The 20,572-nt window shown below is 37.7% G+C and overlaps 2 protein-coding genes and 1 long non-coding RNA gene across 4 annotated transcripts; 1 reads left to right on the top strand and 2 right to left on the bottom strand.

Annotated features, from left to right (window-relative positions):
* Positions 1-127: 127 nt before the first annotated feature.
* On the top strand, positions 128-1,749 carry LOC105148506 (hypothetical protein). Its single transcript, XM_011060293.2, has 4 exons — positions 128-555; positions 839-1,060; positions 1,160-1,366; positions 1,446-1,749. Exons 1-4 carry the CDS (start codon positions 405-407, stop codon positions 1,592-1,594), a joined length of 729 nt encoding a protein of 242 aa, XP_011058595.2. The 5' UTR covers positions 128-404; the 3' UTR covers positions 1,595-1,749.
* A 901-nt stretch (positions 1,750-2,650) lies between these two features.
* ltl (leucine-rich repeat-containing larval translucida) lies at positions 2,651-13,524 on the bottom strand. The gene is made up of 8 exons (XM_011060162.2): positions 12,270-13,524; positions 9,661-9,829; positions 9,011-9,144; positions 8,348-8,609; positions 7,074-7,340; positions 6,340-6,585; positions 6,037-6,238; positions 2,651-4,472 (listed from the first exon to the last, which is right to left on the bottom strand). Exons 1-8 carry the CDS (start codon positions 12,686-12,688, stop codon positions 4,234-4,236), a joined length of 1,938 nt encoding a protein of 645 aa, XP_011058464.2. The 5' UTR covers positions 12,689-13,524; the 3' UTR covers positions 2,651-4,233.
* Positions 13,525-14,483: 959 nt separating this feature from the next.
* LOC105148442 (uncharacterized) lies at positions 14,484-20,503 on the bottom strand. Of its 2 annotated transcripts, none has more exons than XR_015546699.1 (5): positions 18,103-20,503; positions 16,268-16,718; positions 15,864-16,054; positions 15,088-15,266; positions 14,484-14,595 (listed from the first exon to the last, which is right to left on the bottom strand). It is a non-coding gene; the product is annotated as an uncharacterized LOC105148442 (long non-coding RNA). The 2 variants fall into 2 exon arrangements; XR_846428.2 differs by having other exon boundaries at positions 18,118-20,503.
* Between the last annotated feature and the right edge of the window lie 69 nt (positions 20,504-20,572).

Here is a 20,572-nt window from a genome sequence, read left to right as displayed (position 1 = left end):
TACTTATTTTTTATTTTTCCTTAGCTTTAAAAATTAGAAAAAGATAGCATAATTAAAAGTATTATTGAAGTTACTTTACATTGATAGAAATGGACATGAATGAATTCGCGGTTTCTTTTTTGAATCAAACGTACAAGAAAAGAAGTGATTTTCAGCGCCACCTTATTCGAAAAATTGCGAACTAGAGTCGTGTGTAGTGGGAAGTTAAATTGATAAAAATACTCGCCAGTCGCTAGTTTATCGACTTGGAATCTAGTGACGTTCGTGACGCGACGTTGGCATCACTTCTATTCAAAATATTTTGAACGCGTCCCAACGCAACAGTTATATGGTTATGACTGGTGTAAATCATACAACTGGTCTGGAGTACAGTTATTATTTACTCGAACTTATTCGCGAGTGCAATGGCTATTGAGAGGCTTAAGTGCAATGTACTCGACATCTTCCAAAGTGACATCTTCCAAAACAACATTAAGGATGAATGGATATCGTCGTGTCGAGAGTTTCGACTACGTGTCGACGCCAGTATCGAGCAGAAGCACCTCTATGAAAAGGGTACAGTCCCCTATGTACTTTTGTAATTACAAACTGTCAAAAACTATCGATGAAAAAAATCATAGTATCTACTCACATAGCAAGAAGTTACTCGTGAGAACTCATTTATGAGTCCAAAACCCGGTTCCATCAATGTAAAATTAAACTTTAATCTTGGTTACTCTTTATTTTTTTTCTAAGAATTCTAAAAATTAGAAAGAGGTAAATAGTAAGTTGAACTACAATTAATCTTACATTAATGGAACTGGGCCAACAAGAGCAATCTTTTGTCTTTGCTTTGCAGATTGTAGTAAAAAGAAATCTGTCTACACGGATAAGATGTCAGAGCTGCAACAGGAAATTAGCGCAGCAAAATCTGACATAGACTCTGCCATATTGCAACAAAAAATAACAGATAAGAAGATATCAAATATAATAAAGTCACAGGAGGATGTCAAGGATGAGCTGGAAAAGGCAAAGGCACGAAGAGAAGCCTTATTACTAGAAATGGTAGATATACAACAGGGTAAGTACACCTTTTTTCCTGGATTTGAATATACAAGTTCAGTATTGCATTGTTTCTATCCCAATCGAATCTATTCTTATTTCATTTTAATGTTTGCAGAAGTAGAAGAAAGGAAGAAAAAGAAAATCTCACAATGGGATGCCATTAAACGTGCATGTCTCAAATACAAAGTACATTTGGATATACATATAAGTCTTCAAGAGGATAAGAATTGTCAGTTCATAAAAATGTCTTTTTTCACAAACAATGAAGAGGCAAAGAATAAATACTTTGTTCAATTATCATATAGTGATAACCACTGGACAGGTATGTAACATTCTAAATTAAATCTGAAATAACAAATATAATTAGTTAATATTATTGAGACAATTAATCATCATTTTAGTCGAACAAATTGAACCGAGAATAAAGAAAGAGCATTTCAACAAACTAAGCATTAGAAAGAATTCTTCTGAACGTTCCAGAGTCTCGGATATCACTTTATTTCTTTATCAAGTACGAAGTATATTTTTAAAGCATTACATGAAAACGTAGAATAAAATTATAAAACATGTAATGCATTAATTATAATAGTTTGTAAAATAGACATATTTTTTTAAGATAAGAAATAACATATTCTACTTCTCGTTGCGAGAGTGGTTTTTATTAATAAAATTTTTATTAATAAAAGTTTAGATACCTAAAATAAATTGTATATGTATAAGATATGTAACATATGACACTGTCTAAACGTCGGCACGGTTTTATTTAATTTTATATATATATATATATATATATATATATATAATTAATATATATATATGTATGTATATCATCATTACAGCGGTATATTTTTTTATTTCTCCTTCAATTTTTATTTTGTCATAAAAGTCATAAAAGAGCAAATCACAGTGCGGATAAATAATAACTTAGTTGCTAAAATTATATAAACAGGTCTCTGCTTTGTCTTTTTATAAGTATATATATGTACATATACTTATACATATGTATATATGTATATATATATATATACATATATATATATATATATATATATATATATAAATGGTACCTACACATGTAACATTGCATCGTCCTCGTAGACATCGCGAGAAATTCACTTATAAGTAAAATCAGTACAATATTTCGACCTTAACGTTAATATACCGCGTAATCATCTTTAATAATATTTCATATACTTGCATACTTATTAGATAGGTGTTATATTTGCTCGTTGTAATACTTTATCATTTCTTTCACGATTCTCGCGATGTCTTTCCACGACGTAAAGTTATCCTTCATTAAAATACTTAATAGAGATAAATTATTTTGATTTTGAATTCTAGCTAAAATTAAGCTAGCTAAAATTAAGCTAGCAGTCGTGCTATTGGCTGCTTTCTGCAATGTATATATATATATATATATATATATATATATATATATATATCTATATATGTGAAAAATCAAGAGATACTAATCATGCCCGTTTAAAAAGTATAATTGATGCCTGTTTCTGCCAATGTAGATCAACTTTAATCTCGGTTCAACTTACTCTTCATCCTTTTATAATTCTTAAAACTAGAAAAAGAGTTAAATAAAAATTAAACTACATTGGTTGAAAAAAATGAACGTAATAAATTTAATAATCTCGAGTCAAAATGGTGCCATTTGCATCGTAATTTTTTTTTTAAATCTTCGCAAATTTTCGTGTTACATTTAGCCGAAATTTTTGATTTACAATTAACACATTTAATGTTGCAATATTGATTAAGGGAAGAATGCTTCTTTTCGCAAATCTTTCAGAAGAACGGACGTATACGCTATATTTACCATAATATTATTATTTACGCGCGTATGGAATAACCGAACACCGTACGCGGATGACGGACGGTTGATCCCATTATGTATGCATAGAGGCACGCTGATAACAATTCGTCCCTATTGGCACGAGTTAACGAAGAAGTCAATTGATCGCCCACTGCCAATCTGCCCATGCCAATGGGCAAGTTAACAGATTTCATTTGCTCCATTAACCCGTCGGAAATTCGTTTGCATATACATGACCATCGAGAAACTTGAGTGAAGACCGAAGTCTTCCGCGAGTTATCACGTTATAAAATGTTGCTGTTATTCCTTCATTCATATCATCGCTCTGTGATATGTCGGAAACTTATCAGAAAAAATGATGATTAACATATTTCCGCTGTGGATTCGAAACACTGTACGTGCCTTTCCAAAATACAATGATATTCAATATATATTTTTTATTGCTTTGTCATTTGTGGATGCAATTGCATCTGTCGAGAACGCTATACGTTTAAGCGAAAAAGAGCGAATTGATACTTAGCGAATATAAGAACGAATCGTCAATCCATCATGTTGTCAATCGATTCGATATCGAATTTCGCAGACATGTCGGCCATTCTCTATTTCGCGCGCTCAACGAAGAGAAAAATTTAAGACTTACTTCTACATAAACACGGAAATTTTCGCCGGTGAAGACTATTTACAATGCATGGGCATGTAAGGATCTCATCTTACAGTTATCGAACAGAAAAGTGAATATAATTTATTAGCACGCAGTACAATTCGTTTTCTCTTACAACGTAAGGAATCTGAATCTTGAATGGATTTTTCTCAAGTTATTTCAAGACTCTATTATCAAATAAACGAGTGATTCTCGTTCGAATATCCAACAGGATATTTTTGGACGCACAAGATTTCTCCTAAGTATACATACTTATCGAAGTTATCTTGGTCTCGAGACTTGCTACGACTAAAGAAGGTGCTTCTCTCGGCGACTTATGAGATCGCTGAGCGTGCAAAATCGCTTCTCTATTTATGTGCTAAGACAAACGCACAAACACACCGTCACCTTCGAAATCACTGGGAAAACGAAATTCTCCAAGAACGCTCGAAAGTATCCTCGAGCATGTTACATTTCACGTATATACACGCGATGCGCACTACAATGGGTGTCTGGAGACGGCGTGTCGTTTCTAACAATCGCTCCGCTCATACTTTGGTGGTCTACCTCGCTTCTTTCTTGCCGTCTTCGTCAAACGACATTAAGTTCTTGCGCGAATTTCTCAGATCTCTCTTCCTTTTCGTCGTCGGATCTTCACCCTGCTCGATGTGGTGCTCGCGCAATTATTCTCATAGAGCCAGCACGCACCGCGGCGACGCTGGAGCTTTTACTCGAGGGTGGCAGCGAAGGATACGTTGCTCCTGGATGCGACCGCTGCGGCGGCCAACTGCAGAAGCGTCGGCGGTAGCGGTGCCTGTGGTAGCGCCGACGTCAATTCGACCGTCATCAACGACGTGGGCGTTGTCGTGGTTGGACAATCGCTGCCGACCCCGTAAACCTTGGCGTGATTTACCTCAAGCGCGACGGTCAAGTCGGCCAAAGCGGCGTCGCACAGCACGGGATTATCTGCGAACAACAAAGCGTGCGTGTGAGTGTAAGGGCTTACCGCGTGACACACGATGAAGTGGAGCAACAATAAGATATGAGAAATACATGTAGCTTGCCCGTTCACGCATCACGGGCGATTTGATTTTTTTATTTTCTTGTGGTATCTTATGCTTTTATACAATATATTTTACTATATCTCAGCCCTAAATTGTGACAAGAGTCACAGTATTTTGATCATAAATTATCGTAAAAAAAAATTATCGTAAAAACACGCGTGATTAATGACAATGTGGCGCCAGCTGTGATAACAAAGATTGCATAGCTGCAATATCAATCGTTAACAGCAATTGTCACATTCGCGGTTCGAAGGCTTTCCTAAACTTTTGTTACAATTCTCGTCGCAAGTTTCCTGAGTTTCCCGGATGCGAAATCGTAAGCGAAGCAGGAAAAGAAAGTGTCAAATAGAAGCTGAGACCTGCAGTCAGAAGATAACGGGATTGGGCACGATAGCGTGGCTGCAAAGAGACAGAGTCGATACATTAACAATAACAAAGCTCAACAGACAGACGCCGGTATATAATAAATAAATCGAGATGGCGCCGCAGCGGGGGTTATCGCGAGAAATGTAACCGTTGTAACAAATAATGTACGCCTCGGGAGCCGAACGGAGCCAGGCGATTATCAGCCAGTAATTTATTTTCCGTCCCCTTTGCGCCCGGCTGTTCTCTTCACCAGTCCCTTCTCTCATTCTTTTTCCCCTTGCTCGCCTTCCCACCGTTTGTTTGTCCACGCTGGACCTAACAAGCGGTGTTTATTAATTATGCCGCTGACGCCACTCATCGTACTATCCTCTTCTATTAATATCTAATTGAATTTAATTGTTCATCAATCATTCATCAAATAATGTCGAACAGCCCCTAATCGAAAAAGAAACATTAGCGAGAAAAAAGCAGAGAAGCAATACTAAATTATGTGCAGTCTCATAAAATTAGAATGAATATATCTTTAGATGTTTATTCCAGTACAGTGTGAAATTTATAGCTTATTACATTGAATATTCGCTTGTGAGACATCAGAATTCTCTGCGGAACGAACAGTTGTCTCACCGAGTGGAGATTTCTATGGGAATCAGAATCTCGTTTACGACTGTTAACTCGATTATCGTTCGTCTGTGACAAATCTTTCACGTATCGGCCAAATAATAGATAACATTGCGCATACTTATTTTCTCATCAATGCGATTATGTTATATTAAAATTAAATTCACGTGTCTTGTCGCCTTTAATTAAGAGTTATTTTATCGAGTAACATTATATAGATATATCTGGAATATTTAAAAAAAAAGATGAATCACTTTTTCTCGTTGTTGCCCTTTTTCTTCAGATCGATAAGAGATGAAGGACAGAAGAATCTTAAATAGTGCAATATCAATTCTAATATTTGCTATTATATAATGTTATTATAAACAATCTGTTGTGTGCATGAATAGAAATATGTGCGATAGCGTTAAATATGATACTAAAAGGCTGCGAAGAGGGATGCCTTGAAAAAGAGAGAGAGTGTGTATCTAATATAAGCTCACCTTGAAGGTATATACGTAGCACGTCGGGGACTCCATGAATCGTGCATCGTGTATTAGCCACCAGCTCCGGCATGAGAGTACGTATTTGATTCATGCTAACGTCGGCCCAGCAGAGCACCGGGAAACCGCGAAAATCTCGACCGGACAGCATAACCAGGCGATTGTGCGACGCATTCAGTTCCTCCAGCGACGGTAGCCACGTCTAAATCATGATCATACAATTGATACACAATTATATCGCACATCGAACGAAAAAAAAAAAGGGAAAGCAAAAAGGAAATTTGAGTGGACTTTTATATTTACCTCCGACGTATCCTCGAGAGTGGTGAGTTGATTGTGTGAGATGTCGAGCACGCGTAACCCGTCGAGACCGCGCAAATCGCGCGGTCCAATCGTGGGGCCCAGCGCGTTATGGCTAAGATTGAGCCTCTGCAGCTCTTTCATGCCTAGGAAAAGAGAGCCGTCTAGACTACGCAGCTCGTTATGCTGAAGGCGCAGATCTTGGATAGTGCTGCCTGCAATCTCCTCGCCTTCCTCTTCCACCAAATTCTAATAATATCAAGAATATCAAGAATTAGAGTCCGACCGAAACTTTTGCCGAAACGAAACACTCGCCTACATGTCAATTTTAACCGAAACCAAAACCAAAACCAAAATTAAAAAATAGAAATCCTACAAAAACCATATGACATACTCATATATCATATACTTTTTCTTCATAAATATTATAATTGAAACAATAATTAAATTTCGGTTGTATGTCCATTTTGATCAAAGAATATATGTACTTCTTCTTCATAAACATTATAATTTAATTATTGAAACAATAATTACACATATTAAAATTAATATTTATGAAGAAGAGCTATATGGTTTCAGTCAAAACTGACACGTAATGAGTATTCGTTTTTAGTTTCGGTAAAAGTTTCGGTCGGACTCTATCAAGAATAGATTTTGACCGATCGTCAGATCAGACAACGTAAACAGTCTCGATGATGACGTAGATACGTAAAGTATCGGATGACGTAAATACCTACCTCGGAGGACGGTCTTCCTCTGTGAAGTCTGGCGATCCGGTTATTTGATAGATCGAGCAATTTAAGTTCACGTAGACCGCGCAAGGAAGCCAGAGAAAATTCACGGAGCTCGTTGTGCGTCAAGTTCAGGCACTTTAACGATCTGAGGGGATAAAGAGCGCTACTTCCATTTCCATCACCGTCCGCGCCGCCGAGAGACTTGAGAGAATTGTGCCCGAGCTCGAGGTCCTCCAACATCTCGGCTTCTAAGAAATCGTCCGCGTTCAGCTAAAGAGGCATAATTTAGACGTCTGTTGAATTTCTATTCATAATATAACATGTGCGTAAACTGCGCAATCTAATTAACGCCATTCGAGTCGACGCGTCACACAATTTGAACGAGAAAGCCACGACGTGAAATACGTCCGTCTGTTTCATTTGAGTGCCGACTTGAGATCCTTCCGCCAGGCGGAAGGCGGTAATAATTACGTTACGTCGCGGTAATTGACTCAATGTACGGCGCGCTTTTGCCTCCTCCGACACCCCCGTCGTATCGCACGCGTTAAAGCGTAATATTCGAGAGCACGTGCGCTCCGAATGCACTCGCCTGACGATGCAATTTCGTAGATTTACTCTCTCACTTTTAAATTCCTCGAAATTCCACTCTATCAAAGAGAAGACTGTGGTACCTAGAAACGTGTACCTTAAAATATGTACATGTACATTAATTATTTTTTAATAATAAAATGTTTTCTGTTGACTTATATTACTTTTTAAAAATATAAAATAAAATTTAAAAACTCTCAATCTTTAAAATAAAAATAAACAACAAATTCAAAGCTAATGAGAGTCAAAGCAGACGTGACCAATGATTCAATTACAAAACTTTGATTACTTTCCATTGCACAAAATCTTTATTTTTGAAGATTTCGGCTCTCTTTGGAATCCTCTTCAGCAAAATTACTTTTTAACTGTAGTAATATAACTGAGTTAACATTAAAAATCTCATTATTATTAAAAAATTAATTAGTGCCCCAAGGATTTCGAAAAATCTAAAAATTAAAGAGTAAATAATTAATGTCTTCCAAGATACGATATATCCTTTAGTACCCAGTCTCCCCTGTATTCGTTTATTCAGCGTAAAAAAACTTTCTGCAATTTAGACAATAAAATTTTGTTCTTGCGAATAAACAAATAAACATTTTGCGTAGTACATGTCGACTTTCGTGCTATGAAATCACACGATCGGACTCGAAGCTTAAAAAGAATGTCGCACGAAGCGGCGAATTAAATACCTCTTGCAATTCGTTATATGAGAGCTCCAGGAACTTTAGGCGCCTGGCTTTCTGCAGAGTGCCATCGAGATTTCGGATCTTGTTCTGCTGGAGAAAGAGAGTCTCCAGACGGTGAAGGTATCGGAACTCGGCCGGAAGATGCGTCAGCTTATTATCCGCGGCGTAAAGCATCTTGAGATTGTGGCCGGACGATGGTAACTCGCCATCGAGTGACGTGAGCTCGTTAGAATTAATGAGCAACCACTCGAGTTGATTCAAATCTCTGCAAAGAACAAACAAGTGGGGCACGTGGCTAAATCCTGCTCTACGCTCCACGTATTCGCCGCTGAGCGAACACGTAGAATCGCAGATTTCCAAGTACGATTTTAAAGGTCGATGATCAATAGTCCACGCAGGGAATTTCCTTTAATCAGCAATTCAATGGCTCAATCATAGACAGAACTAATTAGATAAGAGACATAGTGTCTAAACGAGTAAGTAAACAGGATGGGTAAGATGCTGTGGTAGCTTTTTAACTATGAATGCAAGTCTCAAAGATAATGGAAATTATACTTTTGTCAACAACACATTGCAGTTTATAATTTTTCGTAATATTAAATGTAATTAATCATAATATTAAAATTTGAATAATTCTAATTTCGTGTTCGAATCGAGAAAAGATACCTTAGAGTATGATTTAGGCTGTTCAAACGATTCCTGCCGACATGCAAATGTTTCACTAGAGGCGGTAGCGAACCCGGGATCATCTCAGAAATTGCATTTCCGGCCATGGCCAAATGCTGAAGTGTCGGATTGTGCTAAAATAAAAAAAAAGGTCATTAAATCACGACGTTGTGTGATGAATTTGCTATCTCTTTTTTTCTTTCTATTGACTATTCAAGTTTAAGATTCTTTTTCTTTTATCTTCTATTAATAACGTCTCTTTTAAATACAAAATTGTCTTTCTTAAACTTTTAATACTCACTTCCGCTCTTTGATCATAATAACACTTAAGAATTTGCGCACTTTTAGATTTGCAAAATACAGAATCTTCCTGTCAATTTGTGCAAAATATTCATAATACGTAGCTAATTGAGCAAGTATATATAAAGTCTGTTCTTTTCAAGCGAACTTCTTGCACAGTTTATCTTTCCTTTTTTTTTGTGTGTCAAATTGGAGGGAAAAGAATGAACGATATGCATAAAGTTCTGCTTAAAAGAATAGGTTTACGATCTATTGTGCCAACGATCTTTCTATTTTATTATTTCTCTCTATTTTGATCCCCTTCTTGCATAATGCGTGAATTCTAAAGCTAAAGTAATCTAATCACTTACCTTAAAGTCATCCAAATCAATGCGACTTATCCGGTTCCTGCTGAGGTCTAAAGTTCGTAGCAGTGACAGATGCGTCAAAATGTGCCTTGGTATCGAAGGTACCTCGTTGTCTGCGAGACTCAAATACTGCGTACGACCCAGACCAGCAAAAACGTCGCCATCCACGACCCTGCAAATCGTGATAGCACGCTTGTTCATGGGTCCTTGACTTTAGCAAAACGATATGCGATATACGATAATCACGCGAGCGGCGTTTCCGCGCTTGTGTGATGTTTATTTTAAAGATCTGATTTTTCTATTAGCACCAAAGAGCAGTAGTATTTCATATTTTCCTCTATTACAACGTTGTTTATCATTTGTGTAGTAATACGTGACCGGAGCAACGAGCTGAACCAATGAGGGGCCCTGAAAAAGTGGCGACGCGCCAGACGTTATCGTTCGATTATACACTTAGTGTTGGCTCACTGCGAGACTCGTTATTTAATTATTCCACGACGGTAAACACACACAACTTCCCGCGATAACTCGCGCGAAGAGGTCAGGCACGATTAAGATTTCATTCTTACGTCTCGTCCCTTCTCCCTGTCTCGCGAGGATACTTAGCATTCCTATAAAAGAGGCATACCTATAGTCCTCAAGGACCGTCGATCTTTTTTTCTTAATGCGAGATACACGCAGCAGGATAATCAAGGAAGACTGGTAACTCATCCTTTGTGTCGCTCGTAAAGGATGATGGCCACTACGGGCATTATACCGAGGAAAGATGAATAATACAGAACGAGAGCCAAACGTATGGACTGGAAAACTAGCAATCGTCTCAGTCGAGAGCTCCTACACCGAATTCGTCGAGACGTATATTGAGACGATTTATCGCCTTTCTTCACCAATCTCCGTGATAAAACCATTATGTAACGATATCCTGCTTCCGCTGTATACTGGTCAACATATCACGCTTATTGTCACGTTTTGTTACAGCTTTCAGTACCTCTTCTTTCTAAAAGTCTAAAACTTTTAGAGTGAATCTCACTTTGAAGAGTAAAATCTCACTTTTGCAAATTAAAAATTGAGCCTTTCTTTTTCAAGACTTAATTTTCATTTTTTAGAGTGAGATTTCACTTCAAAGAATTTAGAGAGTAATAATACTGGAGCTGTATAAAAAAAGAACTCATGACGAATGCAGTCGAGAAACTTGCAGATGATTATAAACGAACGAATTATGGATGGACTATCGTATTATAAAGTGCCTGGAATTAACAATCAAGCTTGACGATTTACTGTAAGATTTTAGTGATAATCCACCGTTCACGGCAGTTTTCTCAGCGTACACCTCGACAAAAGTTCAAACGTCGGTTCAAACGTGTACGCAATGGCGCCGCGAACGCCTTCGCAAATACTCATTGTGGGAATTAAGATCGCTTCTTTGTTATACATATACAAATGCTTCCATTCAATGTCCGCAATAGCAGACGATGACCTTTTGCAAAGATACTGGCCGACCATATCGACGTGTGTGGCACACTTCAGACGGAGACTACGCGACGGAGTACGCGGCTACGGATGACAGACGTGCACCACGTCTCCAACATTTCGTTACCATTCAATTTGCCTGCATTTTTCAATCAACTTTCCAATGTAATAAATAAATAAAGGTCTACGAGCTTAATAGTCTATTTATTACAAATTTAAAACATTTTTTAAATTATATTTACTGTAAAGCTTAACTATTATATAAATTATCACAACTAAATAAAAGATAACATTTTGTACTAGGTCAACCATGTTAAAACTAATTAATATGTATACATAATCTAACAACCGATAACGTTGAGGTCTATGATATAAAAATCAGCTTTCAAACTTCATCGGAATTTTTCAATTTTGTGTGGAATTTCGATACAGATTATACTCCGCCCTTTCTGCTTTCTCTCATCGTATGAATAATATTTCGTCAATTTAATAAAATTGTTACGTAGTAAAGTTCCACGTTAAAAGACTGATGAGAAGCAGGAAGAATTATCCTTGTATTAAAATAAGGTAAAATTGTAAGCAGTTTTATGATATTAAATTGTTGATAACAATATACTACCACAGTTAAATAAAGGTCATTTGACTTTTCAAAAATATAAACATTGCTTTCAATTTTTCTATTTGATTTTTCAGTCGTTTTGTCAAATTTTCTGCAAAAAATTCAACTTGGTAATTGGCCGTTAAGCTTTCCTGCAAGTCCTATGTCAATCCATACTGAATTAATCCAGTATCTTAATCTTTAACTTTATTATTATTAAAAAAAAATAATAATCTAACGTATATAGCAAAAGAATGCTGATTACAGAAAAGTTGCTTAGTTAATGTTTACCGCACTTGTGAGAAATACAGATGATCTCCGAAACCATCGTTATCTCTACATAACTGTATACACAGTGGGTTGTAGTAACCGTGACTGATAAATCGTGTCATTATCGCGCGTCCCCCCATGATTCTTTACGTTTCTTCGTCGAAGACTTCGGCACTTCGACATAATCTTACTGTTCAAGATCATCATTCACGCATTAATAATTTTTCGATGGCAACGAAGTTCATCAACGGATCACTCGTTCCGTCGCACTTACCCAAGATGATCGTGATTCAGCTCGAGTCGAGTGATAGACATACGCAACTCCTTGAAATCGTGACGCGATATGTCGCGTAGATTCGAATGCGCCACTCGCAGGGTGATCTGCTGTTCGGGGGTGAATTTACCGCTCAATGCCTCGGCCAATTGGTCGAACGACTTCATCTTCTCACATAATACCTCAATACGCTCCCCTACATGATGGCCACTACCACCGTTTCCTCCACCACCGCCAGCATTGTTGTTCACGTTGGCGACTCCGCTAGTAGACGCGGCTACCGTCACCGCCGCCTGGTTGATAACGGGACTGGAAAACTCCTCTTGTCGGCAGGTGCACGGGCTGATCTCGCGGCGTACGGCGCAATGCAGACTCGTGCTGGCCGCGAGGCCAAGCAGCGTGTAGAGAATCCCGGACATGCTGTCACTTGACACGGGAGCGAAAGTACTGATTGCAAAGTATGATTATAGATGATTGTCAAGGTGATTGTACGCGATCAAACGAAAAATAATGACGTTCCACGACGTGCGAAACGGTGAGACCACCCTCTGCGCGAGCACCACTTTCCAGAATGTTCTTTTTCGTCTCTGCCACTCGGTACACTATGTACACACGATATTACAGATTTCACAACGGTAATCGTCCGATTTGACCGTATAACCATCTATTTTTCGTTAAGAAAAATACAAATGTTAGCACAATGTCATAGCGAGGAAAATTTCAAGCTGTCGCGGTGTTTTCGAATACCGCTGTCTACTGCCAATCACTGATCAACACTAGTAGGCGAAACCCAATACTGTAGCGACTGACAACCACGTGTTATCTGTACTGTCGCTGATCCACACCATCCTACGGAATATAAGTTCACCGTGCCTCCCTCTCTCTTTTCTTTCGCTCTCTCCTCTCCTTCGCAGTCGCGGGGAACGCGCGAGAAGGAGGTTTATCGTCGTCGCCAACGGGCCTTCCTCTTGGCGCCACGGACGCGGCGACGGCATTAAGTCGCGGCGCGCCGCGCGAGACTTACTTATAGTCGCAACCGAGTCGTCGCGTCGGTACCCACCGTGGCGCCGCACGCCTCCTTCAGCGAGGAACTCCCTCCGGGGCTCTTCTTCACTCTTCTTACGACCCCCTCCGTCGTATGTTACGCGCGTACACCGACGGGCTCATCTTCTTTTTCTACCGGCCGCGCGCTCACTCATCAACGGTCCAGCCCGGCCCGGCTTGGCTCCAATAGCTGCTCTCTCTCTCTCTCTCTCTCTCTCTCTCTCTCTCTCTCTCTCTCTCTCTCTCTCTCTCTCTCTTCCCCTCTCTCATTCTCTCCCCCTGCGCCTTACCACCACACCCCAATACTATGCATATTCTCGTTCCTCTCCTTCCTTGCCTCGTTGTTGTTCACCTCGTATACTCACTCCTCCTTCGTTTTTCTGCCGTGCCCCACAGCATGTTCTTTACTCCCTCGCCGTAGCTACCACGCTTACTCAAATCCGGTCCCCGGTAGGGGCCGACGCTTTTATTTCTTTTTACGTTTATCCAATTATTCCCGGAAGTTTCGATTGCCCAAAAGGAGAGATATCTCTCGTCTCCATTCGTGGATCCTGACTGAGGAAAGACGAAGGAGTTTGGCCAGGACAGCCGCTCTACGAAAGATTCATCAACCTCTCGTCTGTATCGTATACATGCCGCTAACGTTGTTTGCACCGATAAATGGATAGATTGCTCAACTTGTGACCTTTGCTTAACTGCTTCGCACGGTGCGCGACATGAAAGAAAGTATACAGATAATTCTTTTGCGCTCTCTTTCCCAGTCGCCCTTCATTGCGCTTTCTTCCTTTTTTTATTACAAACCGTTCATAGCGTTTCTTCGTCTTTTTGCGCATCCCTTTAATATAAACTCTCAATCTAAAAATCTATTGTAACATTATAAATAATTGTCGACTACGGCAGATGTGATTAAATTAATTTACACGTCAGAAAGTTATCCGAATTCTGAAAAATAAATCGAGTTGTTTTTATTTTCTTATCATATTTATGTTTATTGAAAGTGAGATTTTAGATTCGTAAAAAAAACACAAAATTCTTTTGGAATGTCATTTCGTTGGGATCGGTCGAGAAACAGCTGTTGTCGTTGTCATTGTCAGGTTTGTTAGAGCTTTAGGCTCAGCCGATTCATCATCGGCAATTATTAAAAGCGGAGTCGACCAAATGTCCTGTTTCTTACACCCGAGTGTATTTTGACAAGTGATTTATGGTTGTCGGGTGTTTCAGGTAGTCCAATAGCTTTCGTCGCGACACTTTCTCTTTTTGTTCCTTTTTTGTTACCCTATGTCTGAAATAGATATATAATCTCAATCATCATATCTTAGATATATACTTCGTTTTAATTGGCACAAATATTGATATTATTCGATGAAAAATTATTTTGAAACGTGGCATCGAAATTCGGAATGACCGAAATTATAACGGGGCTTTTTATCAGAATGTAAACGGTCGGAAGAAACGTGGTGCTTCCCCCCTCTCTCTCTCTCTCTCTCTCTCTCTCTCTCTCTCTCTTTCGCCGGTTACAAATTGGAGAGATAAATCCCAACTTCAGTTAATCATCGTAAGGAGAGCGATCCCGGGAGTTCAATCCCGGGAGTACGCGTGTCCGTGTCGAGATCGTAAGTGTTCTATCAAGGGTTTCTCTGTTCATCGTAAAATAATATCGATTACTTAATGAGCTCGCCGATGCGGCGGCGGCGCTTCACGGGTCGCTTGTCATCCGAGTAAACGCCTCTATCTATACATATAACGTGGCTGTTTACGCGCATGATTTACGTACCCATTTATGTGCTGTAACTCGCCAGAGGTATGTCGTGTAAATTCTCGAGCACGGCGCCACCGCGACTCGCCTTATATCCTCTTTAAGCTATTCCACATTGGCTGATCCCCCATAGTATCTATCTGTACTGGCACGCCTACAATTTACCTAATCTCTCCCGGCGTATAAAGGTCATCAAACTGTGAACAAAACAATGCGACGAAAAATATATAGCTTTAATTTTCCATGTACATTCTTCGAGAGTCAAGGGAAGACAAATTCCAACAATTTTCATCCCAAGAAACGTGATTTTATTTATTTCCCCGTCAAGATAGGTGCGAGGAAGTGAGAAAGAGAGAGAAAGAGACTCTTCTTTTTTATCCCGTTGCTGTCGCTATTATTCGTTGCGAGCACGGAGTAATACGGGAGCGAGGAAGGAAGTCACAACATATGGGAGATGCCAGCAGGCAAAAAAAAAACAAAGCAAAACGAGGCAATGCGAGGCAAGGCAAGACAAGGCAGGGCACGAGGCATAAGGTACGAGGTATGAGGCGGAGGGACCTAACTCCGTGCCTTGGTTTAACGAATGCGAGAATGTGGCCTGGCGCCAACGCACACACGACCGCCGCCGCCGCCGCCGCCGCCGCGCCAGCCGCCCTCGGCCACAGCCGCCGCGTCACGCACTCTCGCCTCTTTCGCCAGCTCTCTTTTTCTCTCTCCCTCTCCCCCCCCCTCTCTCTCTCTCTCTTTCTGTGTAATGACCTTACCGGAGTTCAAAATACTAAATTGTAACCGACCTTTCAATTCACGTGTCCGCCTCATGTTTGAAATGATGATCATATTTAAAATATATATCAGGATTACTTCCAAATAAATAGGAGTTAATTCGTTCCGTATCTTGCGATGATTTTATTAGATGTTTCTGTTTATGTTCCCTTAGAACATATCTCGATATTATTCTCTCTGGAGTATTCTATGTGTCCCGATGCTACAACAAAAAGCTTGATGATATGTAATGTAATATAAACGCGTGCAAAACTCTTGTAAACTGTTTACTCGGTTTAACTAGACTACTCAATTTTAATGATACATGTTTTTAAATGGCTTGTAAGCGATCTCTCACGTAGAGTTACTTAAAGAGTTATTACCGCAAAATAGAATAAATCTTAATATACATTACTCTTAATTTAATATACATTACCCTCTCTCCTTTTTCTCTCGGCGTCCGTATAAGTACATCGTTTCTCTCTGACGCTCTGCCTGCATCTGTGTACTGCATAGCTTCGAGGTATGCAGGCAAACTCCTCCTTTTCTTATCGAGAAAAAGAAACGGTGGAGGAAAGAAGCTGGAGGAGAGCCGAGAGTGGAAGCAGAGGAAGGTAGCGGTGCGGACATCGAGAGTATACACGATAGGCCTTTTACATGCTGCATTGAGATATTAGGAAATAATCGCTTGACGTAGGCGACGAGGACGATCAACGTGAAGATCAGTCTGTCCGCGGTTTCGGGGCTGCTGGATTCTTATTTCTAATGATGCATCGCGTGATCAGTAGATTATTGTTCTCTGCATGACAATAAATCGATTCGTCCTTTTACTGCATTCTCTTTCCATTCTCTCTGCATTCTTTTTCCAAATCTTCTTTTTTTCTTTTCTGAAAAAAAATGCAGAATCTATTTAATTTTACATGCAAACGTAATCCTTCACATTTTTGTACTTTCTTTTCTCTATCATATTCTTGCGCAATCCTTGCGACACACACATTTTCGCAAGACTTTTTTTTTATCTTATATTGTGCAATAAATAAATACAGATTTTTGACAGAAAAATTGCAAAGTATGATTGCAAAGTATTATATCAATTTTGCTTTTCTTTTTTACCAAAGAGAGAGTTGTATTATCAATTTCTTGGAAGTTGCGATCAAGTCCGAATTATATCCCGTAAAAGAAATGTTTGTCTTCGCTTTTTCACGCTTCTGGCATCTGGTCTTTTTTTCTCTTTTTTTTGTTCTCTCTTTCTCATTCGTTCAGTTTACGCGGTGCTGCGCCGCGTGGTTGACCGCGAAAGGGGTAAAAGAGAAGATGTACGAGAGAAGATTAAGTTAAACACGTACTGACGATCTAAATCTAGACGTCGTAAAGCCGCGAGTTTGGCTTTTCTTCGCTTCTAAATCGGATCACAATGGAAACATTTGTTTTTATTCAAACTCTCATTCTTTAGAGGTTTACACTGACATTCGTTACTCTCATGATAATTGCAGTTCCGCTTGATAAATATCAATCGTAAAAACAATAAACGAGAAAAATGATAGAGAAGCGCTTCGTTTAAACTTTTTAATTTTTTGCTAATTTACATTACTTTCCATTTTCTGTATTCACATTTATTCCAGGTAGAATCATAATTAAGTTATAATGATATCATAGGATATCATAATATCATTTAAAAATAAACTTATAAGTGACAAATAAGGTGTCAAGGTAATGTTCTTATGATGTTATTATGACTTCTGTTTTAAGAAACTAAATACAATAAGTAAAGTCGAAACGTTTCCTATATATTATATTTTAACTAATTGAGTGACACTCTAATAAACTATTTTACATTTGTGATTTAATTTCTTGCTAATAAATTGACCTTTCTATTACCGTTATTTACATTGCAATCTTGATTTTTATTTTAATTAACTTCTGTGTTTACTTGAGTATATATAGAAAAATATCATTCTATTGCTACGAAAAAAGATTACACTCAATTTATTTTCTTTCTTTTAAGTAAAGATGATACCTTTAACCTTAAAGAGAAAATATTTTCTTAATAGTAATCTTGAAATTGATTTTCTTGATAATAATTCTATTTGTTACAAATTAAAAATTCATTAGTATATTCATGATAAGAACTTATTTTCTTTTGAAATATATTTTTATCAAATGAATTGAAGAAACAACTTCATAATAAATAAATCAAATTTGTTTTGATTTAATAATCTTAATTGAAATTTAATCTCGTGCTGATCGTAAACATGATTAAAGGATTATTACTTAGAAATGTCATACATCCCCCGTATTCCTTGTCGTGGATATTCCAGACGACATTGAGAGCCTCTGACGCGTGTGTTTACGGGGATTTAAAACCGGTGCCATTCCGCCGCGGCCACGGTCGAATAATTCCGGCCGAATTTTTCACTTCCATCGCTCTTGCTGGATCTTGTTTTCTATATAGATACGGGACCTTTCGGGGTCGCTGCATTTCTCGGCGCAACATAGCGGAGAGAGACCGGAGGAAGATGAGCATCAGGGCGCCCGTTGTCGCGTCGAACAATCCAGGAAGACCTCCATATCGCGGGACCCGTCACTTCCTGCTCGTGATATCAAAATGTCATTAACATTTTTCCGATGAATATCCCAGTGAGTAAAACGCTAGCAGTTCATCGATCGGCTGATCCGAGAGATATTACCGTAGATTGAAAGATTACATCCGCGTTAATCTCGGATTCTGTTATCAGAGTCCGCCGACATAAGCCATGTCCGCCAATGTAAGATTAACTTTAATCTCGGGTTTAATACTTACTGCGTTTGACCAGAATTCGGTAGTCAGTTCTTATACATAAGATCGTTCTTAAGATGTAAACTAATTACGGAGCTGTATTAGCATCTCAAACACTGTTTAAGACACTTGAAAACAACCAATACTTGAAACTTAAGATGCTAATTACTTAAGATGTGCTTGTAAATTAAATAAGAAGACAGACTGTGAATATCGGCTTTTATCTTTTTCTTAGAAAAATATAAAGAGAAAATAGAACCAAAATTAAAGTTAATCTTGTACTGACGGAACCGGACCATAATCTAACAGCAATCTTGCAGCAGAAATCGAGCAAAAGTCATTCTGTAAACACTTGAATGGAATATATCATATTTAAATACGAAATGATTTTGATCAGTTTCTGTATTAAATTTATTATTGTTTTATCAGTTAATAAATTTTAATATACTTGTGCTGATAAGATTTGTCTGCTATATTTTTACTAATGAGATTTAGTAGCTAAGATGTTCAATGACTATAAAATTACATATTACATCATTATATATTAATTATTATGTTATTATATCATATTCTTATGTTGAGAATCTCCTTCACTAAAGCGTATCATACTATTCGTTAACTGTGAGATGCAATAATTATTATAAATTACTGCATTCGTAGAGCAGCCTATTGTATTTAAAATGTTTCTTTGTTCTAAAAAAACTGAAACTTTTGAAAAATTAATATTGTTCTTCTATCATTCAAATCATTCTTATACCCGTTTCTACCAATGTAAATTAACTTTAATCTCGATTTAACTTACTTTTTATCTTTTTTTAATAATATCTATTTTTATCGTTATAAATTAACTTTAATCTCAGTTCAACTTATTCTTTATCTTTTTCTAATTTTTAGAACTAGAGAAAGTAAAAACTGAACTAACCAAAATTAAATTAAGTTAATCAATTAGTAAAACATAAGAATTAGAAAAAAATAACAATCAATAAATTAAATCAAAATTAAAATTAATCTATATTGGGAGAAATTAATATTATGTAATTCATCATTTCTATCAATACAGATTAACTTTATAAATAAAATTAAACTCAGTTTAATTTATACTTTATCTTTTTCTAATTATCAGAACTTATCTTCTTGAGAAAGATAAAAGTAAGTTAAATCGGTGTAATTGATATTAATAGAAATGAGCTAATATCGCTAATATCGCTCATTTGCTAGGGTTATTTGCACACAAGTAAAAAAAAACAGTTTCCAAAAAATAAATCTGAATTATTAAAATTATAGCGTTAATTTTAAAATATAACTTTGGAGTATTAATTGACTTTAGAAAAACAAAAATATGTTGTTCCTTTTTTCTTTATGTTTCCGTTCTTTTTCTAAAACCAGCACCAAAATGGAACTAATTGTAATCATTCTGTTTTTATCGTTCATTGGACGTAAAATAAGAATAGAAATATTAAAAAGCGCTGAAAGCGTCCAAATCGATCGCAGCCATATTTCAATCATTTAATAACCTAAAATATATCGAGAGTCAATTAGACTTCAGATGTATGCATGTTCTATGTATCTATTTCCTCCAACAATAATACGAAAAATAATCAAAAGAAATACTCAAATTTTGAATAGTTCGACGCGTTCACTTGTCCCTTTCAATAATTTCTCGAAAATCCATAAATGGTAATCTTCCGATCATTTGATTTAAAGTTAAGAATCCGCGTTTCAAATTAGGAAACAACAAATACACAAAAGAACCAACAAAGGACCATCTTGAACCAATGCATTCTACAATGCAAAACAATCGTCGTGCCATCTATTAATACATTCGACAATCTTCGACATAATCATGTCATGCACAGCATATGGTAAACATTCATTCGATCTCTGTAGCCTCCGTTTCGCGCGGTAAATTTTTAGGGACTATCGCCGCCACGTGTTATCAGCATTGACCGCGTCGCCACTATCGAA

Source organism: Acromyrmex echinatior, chromosome 11, assembly GCF_024713525.1.
Source record: "Acromyrmex echinatior isolate Ae372 chromosome 11, ASM2471352v2, whole genome shotgun sequence".
Classification (NCBI taxonomy): domain Eukaryota; kingdom Metazoa; phylum Arthropoda; class Insecta; order Hymenoptera; family Formicidae; genus Acromyrmex; species Acromyrmex echinatior.
Note: the sequence above shows the minus strand (reverse complement) of the source record. Positions and strands in the feature narration are given on the sequence as shown.

Coding starts and splice junctions, on each gene's coding strand:
- ltl (XM_011060162.2), bottom strand. CDS start 12,688: ATGTCCGGGATTCTCTACACGCTGCTTGGCCTCGCGGCCAGCACGAGT. Junction 7,341..8,347: donor CATATAACGAATTGCAAGAG/GTATTTAATTCG, acceptor ATGCCTCTTTAG/CTGAACGCGGACGATTTCTT. Junction 6,586..7,073: donor GAGGAAGACCGTCCTCCGAG/GTAGGTATTTAC, acceptor TGATATTATTAG/AATTTGGTGGAAGAGGAAGG.
- LOC105148506 (XM_011060293.2), top strand. CDS start 405: ATGGCTATTGAGAGGCTTAAGTGCAATGTACTCGACATCTTCCAAAGT. Junction 556..838: donor GAAGCACCTCTATGAAAAGG/GTACAGTCCCCT, acceptor TTTGCTTTGCAG/ATTGTAGTAAAAAGAAATCT. Junction 1,367..1,445: donor TAGTGATAACCACTGGACAG/GTATGTAACATT, acceptor TCATCATTTTAG/TCGAACAAATTGAACCGAGA.